The following is a 12163-nucleotide window of genomic DNA, read 5'->3' on the forward strand; positions in this document are numbered from 1 at the left end:
TAGCATATGCTACCAGCCCCTGTAAAAGATGCCGGTGGGTGAACAGGTAAATGCAGCTGTTCTTTCTTTGTCTTGCAGCAGATGCTTGGAGAAATGTTTTTACTTTTTCAGATCTTTCTCTTTGGGGAAAGATAAAAAAGACAGGTTTTTTTCCTTTGGCAAAAAATACTTTGGAAGGACCAATGGATTCACCTTTCTGAATTTTAAACTGGCAGATGCTTTTCTACAGGTGTTCCCATGCCCTCTTGCTTAACTTTACAGCAGAGATCACCAAAACCACCAGCTTTGCTCAGTGCTTTCCAAGCACAACTGACTCCTGTATGAACGCTGAAAATGGATTGTAGTGGATCAGTTTGACACTCCTTGGTTCAGGAAACAGTGGTCAAGCCAAAACTCACACTTCCAGACAAGATGGATTCCTCTTGCTGCTTCCCACAGCATATCTCTGACTACACCTCAAAAATACCCTGGAAGTAGCTTGGTTTTCCACACATACTTCAAGGATTGCAGTAATGATGGGAAAAATCTTTGGTCTGTTTTTTAGATGGGTTAACATAAAATCGTGTCTGCTGCTACTTCGCTAAACATTTTCCAACCATGGGTGGGTTACTTCTAGCTTACTAAAGTGTCACTGCTTGTGTATGACAGGGCCACCTTGTTAAATGTGTGCTGCTCTGTTCGTGCACAGTGAATGTACCTGTGACTGCAGTGAGTACAGTGGGTTTCAGAAGCCCTGGGACGCATTTAAACATGGATGTGTCAGAACCTTTAAAAATTTCTTTTGGGTAGTCAATCATTTAACCTTGTGAGAGGTGTTTCCTGGGTGGCAATAGACATGATTAAAAAAAGAATGAGGCACCTCCAGCCTATTGCAGCAGATGCTAAAATGGGTGATGAAAGGAAGAGAGATCAGGGGTCACTATTCATTTTATCACATGGATTTCTCAATGGCGAGAGGTCAAGCTGATAAAGGGATGCCCTAAGAGGGGTCAGCTTGAGGAATGATAAGGGAGTTGAGTGCAATAGACTGCTACATAAAACCAGGGGGAGAAAATAGGCAAGAGGAGATTTGGGACAGTCTTCAACAGGTGGCAGTCCTGTAATGGTACTAACAGAGTAAATGAGCCTCTGATACAAAGTGCGATGGCTCTGCAGAGTGCTCAGTAGTGCCCACAGGAAATGATAGATGGCACATTGTGTTCCACCTGCAGCAGGGATTGTTTCCTTCCAGAAAGGAAGCAATGAAATAAGTCTAAGCAGAAGTGAGGCGTACCAAGAGTGCAGAGGGAAGAGAATCCCCGGTACAGACCCAGAGGATGCTCTGGATTCAGAAGGATGTATTCCAGCTCTACAGGACTCCATCTGCCCTTGTAGTGGTGATGTACGTGGAGAAAGATATATCTTGGCACATTTGGGGAGCTAAGAGCAGGAAAATAAATCTATGCCATGAAACCTGGAAACATGAGGAATGAGCAGTGGGACAGGCTTCAAGGGAATGGTACCTCAGTCACTTTAAGATTTGTTGGACCCAAGTCCATCTGCAATAGGGAGAAGCAGACCTTGTGGAAGAACTAACAAAGGTCTGTGTTGTGGCCTTGAGACATCTTTTGTTCCATGTTCATTAAGTAGTTTCTACAAGTTTTGCCTGTGGACTCTGTTCATAAAGAGCTGTATGCATTCTTGCTCGTTAAGACTTGAAAAGATGGTGGATTTTGTTTGTATGTGTTCATCAGGAGGGGATACTGCAGAGGATAAGGCCATCTTTGGTAGATGGATGGATATAGATGGTTTTCAAATAGTTAACTATTGGTGTCACAAGTTGCATGGCCAGTGTGAAACTTTACTGACTTTTACCAGCTCACATGAAAAAGATACTTTCACTTTTTATGTTCCTTATTTTCACTTATTTGGCACCTGCTAATCAAGATGGCGTGAACTGACCTACTAAACACTAGGCAGCAGACATTACTCTGCATGCACTGCTTTGGCTGCCAATTGAAAACACTGTGGTTGTTACTGAGAGCCATTGCTGGAAGGTCCTAGCAGCTCTTGCGTTAAGGATGTCAAGAGTCTGCTGCAGTGGGGCAACATTATTGTTTGTATAAGGGTAATGGTAGTAGATGCCTCTGAACTCCCCTATGGGCGCATTCTAATTGCACAATTTTATTTTGCTCCCTTCTTCTTCCTTCAAAGCTATAGGATGTCCTGTTGAATGTCCTTCCATGTCTGTACTAGAGCTCTGTATACAGAAGAGTTTGGGCACGTCAATGCAGACTACCTCCTGGAAGAGGTTAGCACTTTCCATGTCATCAAAAGACTTGTTCTCAGTGGGTGATAGCCCAGATCTCCAGCCTGCTGCCAAGGGCAGTGCTTGGTCTGCTAATCCATGATGCTGATAAGGGAAAGCAAGCTGACCCACCCTTGCACACATTCAAGCTTTTATTTTCCAGCTTCGTATACCCTCAGAAAGTGATGCTTCCAGGACCTTCTCTACAGAGTAGACAGAAAAGAACACCCAGTGCTATTATCTCATAAGAACTGGTAGCTCTTCTGAAGCATAGAAGGATGATCAGCCTTTCCTTTTAAAATAACTATTGGGTTCTGCTCTTTGGCTTGACAAAATCATAGAAAGTAGCAATCTAATGCAGAAGAAGGAGAAGCTACAGTTGGTGTGTACATGAACAGGATAAAATTCAGGAGACAAATTGTTATGTTATTAAGTTATTCTGATGGGTGTTTGTCTACATTCCTCCTCAAAAACCTACAGTGATGGAAACTCCCTTGATTCTTCATGGCAATCTACTTAGGGCTTCCCTGTTTTGCTGCTAGATAGCTTACCTGAAACCTTCATCTTCTTTGGTCCAGCTAATACTTAATCTTCCTTTACATCTTTGAATAGGATTACTCTGTCCTCCATGCTCAGGTCTTCCAGAGTTGTACATAAAGCCCCTATTAATCTTCTGCTAAAATGGTGAGAACAAGAGCAGCAGCAATACACTTCTATGTCTGTGTGTCCTCAAATGCCAGACTGGTTTCCCGAAGCTCCATTGCTTTCATTGTTTCCCTTCAGGACACTCATTAATGCACAGGTCACCTCTATTTCCAATCTTCATGGGCTTGGTACTCATTCAGGGGTCCTGTGTTCAAAGTGCCTGTATTTGCCAGGCTCAACAGGTGGATTTGGCGTTATGGCCCAGTTTGGTGAACATGAGTGAGGAGTGAAGGGCGGGCAGTTTGGAATGCACATCCTCAGAGAAACCAAATGACCAGGCAGCTGTTTCGCTCTCCAGCATTAGCATAAGTCCTAGTCACCACTTTGACTCATCCATTGAAATGTGTTCTTGTTATTCCTGGGTTTGCCTGGTTACAGTAAAAAGGTGTTTTACTCTTCCAGTGAAAATTTGAGACCTTTCTCATGTATGTTTCACCTTCCTGTGAGTGATGGCATGTGGAAGTAGCCTGGGACTTTCTGTCATAGGTGACCCTGACTCCCCCACCTGCTGATCTTTGTCCTTCAGGTTTCTCTGATCTGGGACCTGCGTGGAAGCACAAAGTAGAGGAAACACAGTATATCTTCTGCTCAGCTGTTGCCAGAGCCACAGATGTTAAAGGCTGAATGCAGGTCTTGGGTGTTAGCATGGACCAGCTGCCTGTTTGTCTGGGATGCAGAAACAAATGGTTGTCTTGCTCCATCTTACATCACAGTTCAAAATATAATGAGAAAGGTTCTGAGGTATTGATGGATACATGGCTGCCATGACCTTGATTATAATCCCCAGAAAATTCATGTTAGACAGAAAAAACATTGGTGGTAGAAGTTTCCCTTAGGGCATTTCTTGTTCAGAATGTAAGCTCAGAGCACAAAAATGTCCTGTGCTGTAAAAAAATTCAGAGTGTCCTTCCTGTAATGTCTTTTACCTTGCTGGCAGGTGTTTATGTGACATCTGTTTTTTATCTTTCTTGCCCCTGGGTAGCTATGCGTACTGTGTCTTAGCATTGTGTGATACAGAAGATAGGTGGAGATGCTTGAGGGTGGAAAGTGAGTAACTCTTGCCAGCTTCCTTTTCTGGTAGAAGGGAGTCTACTCCATTCTCCCCAGACAGTTGTTTTGTCTTTACCTGATGGGCTTTTCACTAGTTGTAGGAAACTCCAGTGCCTTAGATCAGCAGAGCTTTTGACTGTAAACTTCATGCCAGGGTTTGATGCAACCTTTTCGGCCTCTGCGAAGGTTCAAAAAAGATATTAATTTCCTGACTTTTTTCTGGGAAGCCAATATCAAGTAGGAGGTGGGGAAGAGGGGCAGGAATGGTTTGCAGTAGCCTGCATTGCTGTTGAGGAGATGTGCAAATCCTGTTGTGCCTTTTTATGCTCAGGTACCATTTATTGCTGTAGAAAAGAATTGACAAATGTATGGATCCGCTGAAGGCACGCCCTCATCTGGCAGTGAAGGGAGAGTTTGGAGCTGGTGCTGTAATGGGAAACACTGCTCAAAGATCCTACTGCGGGAGCATGAAATTAATACTTTGATGGAGCAGAGTCATGGCACAGGGTGATTATGGTATGCACATTCACCTCAGAATAGTCCACTGAGCTGGTAGTTTTCAGCACTCCTCTGCTTGCTGACAGTGTCTTTGCATAATGCTGCATCTGTTGAGTGGCATTAGGGACAGGTGAGTGACCTGTAACTGTTGCTGCAGCCACACATCTCGTTTGAGCAGTTGCTGTCCTGTGCAGCATTGAATTCATATGGAAGCACGTGGCTGGCCATTGTGAGATGACTCAAGACTGAGGTGTCTGGGCCTCTGGGCCTGCCTTTGCCCCACGGCATTACTGTGTCAACAGCAGAGCCATGCCACTTGCATGGACTGCCTTTGTCACAAGCCAGCAGCCCTAAACTATGATACTTTCCAACGTGCTACCCCATACTGTGCAGTTAAAGATGTCTGAGATGCCACACAACATTGGGCAGCTGGGATCCACCAGATCAGATACCATGGTATTGATTTTGATTCAGCTAAGCCTCTGACATACAATCCATCTTCCTGATTTCCCAGGCCTTGCTGCAGATGGATCATCCTGAAGCTTGGTTTTCCAGTAAAACAGCCCACTTGCCCTGGAAAGCTGCTGTAATGCTTTTAAAAAGTGTATGAGAGGGATAGATACACTGACATTATGTTTTTAGGGGGTTTTCCCCACCCCTCTCTATCTATGGTCTTGCAGCTCTGCTTATGTGTGAGTTTTAAGGTCATCATGTGAAATGGGTGTCAGTCTGTCCTCTAAAGTAGCAAACAAATAGGGCAGGAGGAGAGTTTAGGTTGGGTATTAGGAAAAAATTATTCACCAGAACGGTTGTTAAAGCTTTGGAATGAGCTATGCAGGGAACTGGTGGGGTCACCATCCCTTGAGGTGTAAATGTGGTGCTGAGAGATATGGTTTGGGGGGTGAACTTCGCTGTGCTGAGTTAACAATTGGACATCGTGGTGTTAAAAGTCTCTTCCAACAAAAAAAGATTCCATGGTTTTAGGAATTATTTTCTCTCCCTGCAGCAGCCGAGACACTTCTTTTTGGCTGCTTCTCAAGTGGCAATTATTTCAAGGGGAAATAATAACAGTAATGTTAACAAATCTTATTAACTTCAGTGTATTATTATAAATTGAGGTTATAATTTGAGTGTGGGAGAAGGAGCGAGTTCCCCGCCCCCGACAGGCCCCACTGCCCCTCCCGGACCGGGGCGCGGGTCCCCGCGCTTCGGTCCAGGAGGGGCAGGGGGGTCCGTCGGGGGCGGGGCAGAAGCGCGGGCGCAGACGTGATTGGCTGTTCATGCTTTGAGTGACAGCATTGGCACCCCCCACAGCCACCACACATTCGGATCCCGCAGCGGCGGGGCCGCTGTCGCCGCGCAGTTGCCCGCATCCCGGTCAGCTGTGCCGCCCGCACCGCCGCTATGGGCCGCGGGGCCGCCCCGCTCCGCCGTTTGCTGCTTTCGTTGCTACTTCTACCGACCTCGGGGACGGGGGGACGGGCAGCTGCCTTAACGGTGGGAGAGCCGGAGACGACAGAGGAGCTGATGGAATACCGAGACCCTTGCAAAGCTGGTAGGGAAGCGGGCGGGATGCAACTCTGGGAGAAGTTTGCAAGTACGGAGGTGGAAGGACAGGTGTCCCCGCGAAACGCTTCTCGGTATCCCAGTACTACCTGGGACGGGCCCCGGGTTCACACCCTCATTCCCCACTCCCGGTCGGGAGCCGCCTCGGCGTCTCGCTGCCCTCACAAAATCCCACCAGGCACCCGGGGAGCACCTCTGCCGCTCCCTGTCCCGCCGGGGCGTCCCAGCCGTTGTCGCCCAACTCGCTGCGCCCGTTACCTCTAGGTTGCATCTCCGGGTACGAGGATACGCCTTGGGGCAGCTGTTAAAAATTTTTCCTCAGCTTCCCCCATGTCCCCGCTCTCCACCTGTTCTCCGCACCTCCGAGGCGAGATCTTCCCTGCAACGCTAGGGAAATGCCCGGCGGTGCTTTGCGTTTTGCACAAGTTGTTCCCCTCCCCGCCCTCCCTCCCTCTAAGCTTTCTCGGTGCATTTTTGCAGCCTGCTGGCAGCTGTTTTAACTTGTCCCGGGGTCCGGCCGGCCCGAAGTTGCGGTGCGTGCCCCGGGGAGGCGGGACACGCCGGCGCTTCTCTGGCTGCCTCTGCCAGCACCGGCCTGGGGGCTCTCCCGGGTCTCCCCGGTGGGCGGGCGGCCGGCATGACCGCCCCAGGCACCAGCCTCTCCCTTGTATCTACGTACTTTCGAGTTGCCTCTGTGCAAGTTACCGCATCCTCCCTTGGAAGCCTCCAGCTTCCTCCTCCATCCCGTTTTCAGAGTTTTTCATTCTCGTGCATCGCGCTTAGTCGCTCCGGAGTTTGTTGTAACCCTGTTTAGCAGTCTGGTTTCTCCAAGAGCTTCTGTCATCCCTAATATCGTAATTCAAAAGGAGTATGAACCCCAGGTTTTCTCTCTGGAAAACTGGGTGGTACTCCTCATCTGAGTGTTACTCCTTTTGGTTGCAGCTATCAGTGAATGTTGTGAACCTGTGAATTGCTTCTCTGCTGGGAAACTGGCAATCGATACCTTGTTAGTCTTGTTCCATTTACAGATAACTTTGTGCAAAGTCTTGTTTTCTTGATACCCTCGGAATAGAGAAAAGGAAGGAGCTTCTTTGTGTGTCGTGGTCTTGGTCTTTCTTTTAAGTTGTGCCCTGAATGCTCTCCTAGTAGCTGTTTCTCGGTGTCCCTGAGTGATAGCTTCCCTTGTTATCAGCTCTCTCCTGGCTGCTTTTAGTGGACTTGAAGCCGTATCTGCTCACATAGATGAGCTCTGTCAAAGCAACATCTATCATAGCCCCTCTGTCTTGTATAGCAAGTTGTTTAACTGGCCTTGTATGTGAGCTGTGGTGTGAGTGATGGATTTTATTCCAAAATTCAATTCAGTCCTTTTCTGTTCACAGAGTACTTTTGCACACAACATTCCCTTGTATCAGTAAGCAATTTGTGATTTGATATATGCTTTGAGGGGGGATGATTAATTATTTTTAATCAGTATCAGACACAAACATATTTTAACGGTGTTCATATCTACTTCTACGTGGCCTCTGGAGGTCACACGTTTTTAAATGTGATTCCTTTTCTGGAGTCCAAGACTAGGCTGGTGTTTGACAGTGCTGGCACACAGTTAGCTGTGGTGGAGGCTACTAGACAGTCTAGCCCAGCAATGCTTAGGCTTTCCTGTTGTCTGACCTGAGGCTCCAGCACTAGAGTTTTAAGTCTGCCATTCTCACCTTGACTGTGTGGATGTGGAGGACAGTACTGTGCTTTCAGCTCTGCTGCAGCCTTTTGCACCAATGAGCACTGTCACCAGCTTTCTCAAGTTTCAGACTTTTCTGTAGCAGAAAGCGACTCTGGCTCTTTCGATCTGTCCTGGCTGGCTGTGCTTCCTGGCTCTCTGATCCAGTTTCTGTCCATGTGGGCTGTATCAATGTAAACTGCAGAGCAGTTAAGGAACAAGACACTCCTTACATACCATATACTTATCTGTGCACTAAATGACTCCAGTTTTAAAACAAAGCAAGCATGACTTGTACCACACAGAACCATGTTAGAACTGCCTCTCCTCCCCCTCCCTACCTTGCATTCACAGCCTTCTTTCTTTTCTAGTACTAGACCATCAATAGAGTTGGTGTTCACTGCTGCAAACACCATCCCAAAAGGTTAGTTCAGCCAATGAGCGAAGACATCTCTTTCTGTAAGTGCAATGACGTGAAGGCACCTCTAATGGAGTTGTCCCTCCAAGACAGGCTATATCAGGGCTGTTGTCTAATGTCTCTATAGGAAGTCTATTATACTATGTTTTTTGTGTGCTTATAGCAGTGACAAATCATCTTAACTTCCTTAGGCCTTAACTTCCTGCCCCCCACTGGTGGGGCAGTGTCAGTATTTGTCTAGAAGCGTGACTGGTGGATGGGCAACAATTACAGACCTAATGTGAAGAGCTCAGGTGCTTGGTATGTTTTGTGAGGGAAAGTTTTTGATGGTCTGTGGAAACAGTGGGCACTGTGAGACTTGTGATGTTTCCATTGCTGCTGTACACAGTCCTGCAGCTTCAGATTGTATGCAGGCTCTTAGCCCATTGTGAAGACAAACTGCTGCTCCACTTACTTGTTTTCCAAAGCTCTTAAAACTATAGTGCTTTAATTCTTTTTTTGCTGCAGGCTAATGGCTGTGACCCAGAGGCCGTGATGGATTTCGATCTGGCAGGTTACGAAGTGAAACCTTGCCAGTTCCTCACCCCTGCAGCTCATGCCCTGAGGTTGAGTGCAGACTGTTGATGTTTGATCTGCCACACTGGGAGTGAAAAGCCTGGCACATGCTCCTCTCTGTTTCATTAGCTAAGGGTGCAATAACGTCCAGCAGCAAGGCAGGATGCACAGCACAGGGCAGTAGCCTCCTAAATCATTGCAACTGGTGACCTGCTGGTATAAACATGTGCCCAGGGCTGATGGGCAATATCTCCACTGCTGTTCAACCTCTTAACCTCAGCCATCCAGGACTTCCTTTCCTTAATCTTTGGCTGCTTTTCTGCCTTTTTGATAGGGTAGAAAGAAAGGGGCAAATGCCTGAATGGCTGATAAAGGGGCAGTTGAGGCAGCGCTGCACTATCAATTTGAGTTGCCAGGGAGGTGCCATAGTGCTGACTCTGTTGGGTGAGTTTTGCTGAGTGTTGTGGCAGGTCACTGAAGCTTTACAAAGGGAATGGTACAAAGGTTTCTGCCCAGATCTGTTCCATTATAGATGGAATAATGCCTAAGTTTGACGTGTGCTTTGGATAGATCTGCTGCTCAGAAGGTCCAGCTAAGGAAACTCAGGCCAGGGTGCAGATCTGAGTGAGGCTGCCTGACAGGCACCAGTAGGAACTGTAGACACCTGATAAACAAACGAAGAGCATCCTCCTGGGGCTTCTCAGGAAAACCAGAACCAAAGGAAATAAACAGGTTGTAATTTGTTATGGTAGTTACTCTGCTGCAAGCTTGTATGACCTTTCATTAGAGGTGAAGGGCAGAATCTCTGAGGTTCAAAGTGATGGAGACGGTGTAGTCTGACTTAAGTCAGCAAGGGGAGCTGAGCACTGAATAACCTCCCCTGGATGTTTACAGGCTCAATGACCCCTTCCTTCCAGCAGCAAGCCTTTGATGAGGCTCTTTTCTACTTGCCAAATCAGCAGGTAAGGAGAAAAAGCTGTGATTTGGTCTCAGCATCTCAGTTCCTGGGTACTTTGGCTCTTAGCATGGTGCCTCCTGTCCTTTGTGAAATGGAGATGTGGCGCTGCTGCCTGAAGCCTGGCATTTCCCGTGGTAGCTCATCTTCCAGAACAAGGTCCATTGAGGGTGTCCTGTCTTGGAGTCCCATGTTTCTGTTTGCTCTGACTAGGCAGTCTATGTTTCTGTTTGCTCTGTCTATAGGCTGACTGAGTCTGAACAGGGGACAGCCTGCAAGTCTTGACTTCCAGGCCAAACAGGCAATGCAATGTTTCTCTGTGCAGGTGTTTGCATTAGGAGCCAGCAGATCTGCCTGCCTAGCCATGTGCTCCTGAGACAGCAGTCAAAAGGGCCTAGGTCTCCTGCTGCCTGTGTGTGTCTCAAGTACCCTTCAGGAAGGTTTATGTTACTGAGGAGAGCCAGGCTAAGGAGGAATTTCTTATAGGTACTAATGAAACTTGCAAGCAAGTTCAGCTTCTTTCGGTGAGACTTTGATCAGAGAGATGGCTTTTCGTCTGGGTTGTGGCTTGCAGTGCTCCTCAGCAGGCAGAGCCTGACGTGGGGAGGTTGCAAAATGGGAGTGGAATGCTGGCAGGGAGATAGCACCAGAAAAGTGAGTTAGTCCCTATGGATTTTGTGGAGTGCTTGAGATGTGAACTCAGAAGGGGAAGAACTGAGGCAAGAGGTACGAAGGAGCACTGTTAGGGAATTAAGCAGTCCCATCTCTCCTCTATGACTAAAAAAGTTGTTAGAGAAGCAGTCTGGCAGTGATAGTGCAGCTTTTCCTGCCAAACCACTGCTCCTCCAAGTTGTGGATGCTGCTTACATAGGCTCAAGGTACCACTGTGTGTCTATGTTCCTGCTCTACCTGCTGACTTGATCTACCAGCTTCTACATGCCCCACACCCTGAGTGCTGTCCTGAGAGGAGTAAAATGTGCTTCGCTGTTGTTCTGCTTCTCCTAGCTCCCCCTTTGTATAGGCACAGTGCCTTTTGTTCTGGAGGCAATGAATTTCATTTGGATTGTGGTGCAAACATCTGAAGTCTTGTGCAGACATTTCTGTGGGCAGCTGAGGAATTTGCTGTTAGGAACTGAAAGCCTTGAGAGGGTAATCAAATGAGAAAGGGGAGAGAGAGTCTATAAAGTCCAGGTTGCTTGAATATCGCTCAGGTTTTGAGTGGGATACAGATGCTGTTTTCTCTAGTGGAAGCACAGATTTGTCATGTTAGCAAGACAACTTGAAAACTCTTTGTAGGCCACACTGTGGATACAGCCTACTCAGCTGTTGATGAGGGCCTTCCTGTAATCTCACAAGTTGTCCTGCTTGCTTTGGCAATGGCAGGAGCACTGGCAGAGCATGTGCCAACCTGCCCTTTATTTCAGAATCGTAGATTCCCATAGAGGAATTTCATTTGCATCTTTTGGATTTTTCCATGAAGGTTTGAAACCTCTGAGCTGGCTTGGAAAGCTTAAGTGCAGCTGTGTTGAAGGTACCAGTGCCTCTGGCATGGAGCTCTGTGTTGTAGAGATGGTGGTAGGAACCAATGTCTTACTCAAGGGCAGTCAGTAGGGCAGTGGCAGTGATGGGAGCCGAATCCTGGTCTCCTGACATTAGGACCTATTAGGGGCTTCCGGAAAACACAGTTTCCCTTCTCCTTTCTTTGCCACCAATAGTTACTTGTGTGCTTTGAAGGAAGAATCTGGGACATTACCTAGCCTGTGGATTCCTCGACGCTGATGCAAACATTTATAGAGGAAGGAGAAAACTTACCAGCAATCATTCCCCTGTGTTTTTTTCTGGTTAGGTTGCAGGAAGGGTTAAATGCTCAAGGAGGAAGTCGACTGAGCCTTTTTGGGTGGTCTGAGAAAGAATGAGAGAACACACTACACAGTCTTTAATTTACCTGCTTTGGGGAGGTGACAGCAGATACAGGATAGAAAAACAGGTGGGTGAGGACTACTGGAGGTATTTTTTTTTCTGTTCATTCAGTGATGCAGCCATTTGCCGTTGGGGAGGCTGTATTTTGCAGTGAATTAGTGCTGCAGTGGAAGTTTCCTCCTTGAAGGGAAGTTTTAAGGTTTCTTTTGTTGTAATCCTAGCCAAGCACAAACTACTGGCTGTGGCTTAAGGAAAAAATAACCGCCAACCATTTTCTTGAAGCTGAGATTCCCAGGCATAGAAGCTATTAGCCTGGGGAATTAGAGAGCAAAACCTTGTGATCACTGGGAGAAGAAGCATTTGAGGTCAGGTCTGAAGCCCTTCCAGTGTTCAGCTGTCTACATGGGATCTGACAAAAACGTGCATGATCTTTGATGCCTTTTGGGAGTGTGTCAGACCTCCTTGTCTTACCTGAGATCATAAAATCCTTTCGGT

The 12163-nt window shown here is 47.1% G+C and overlaps 1 protein-coding gene across 1 annotated transcript in view; it reads left to right on the forward strand.

Annotated features, from left to right (window-relative positions):
- Positions 1 to 5944: 5944 nt before the first annotated feature.
- TLL2 (tolloid like 2) overlaps positions 5945 to 12163 on the forward strand; it is an 85252-nt gene continuing 79033 nt past the window's right edge. Inside the window, exon 1 of the mRNA XM_054382079.1 lies at positions 5945 to 6095. Within this exon, the coding sequence (XP_054238054.1) occupies positions 5945 to 6095 (151 nt within the window). The remainder of the gene's footprint in view (positions 6096 to 12163) is intronic.

This window comes from Indicator indicator, chromosome 7 (assembly GCF_027791375.1).
Source record: "Indicator indicator isolate 239-I01 chromosome 7, UM_Iind_1.1, whole genome shotgun sequence".
NCBI classification, from domain to species: domain Eukaryota; kingdom Metazoa; phylum Chordata; class Aves; order Piciformes; family Indicatoridae; genus Indicator; species Indicator indicator.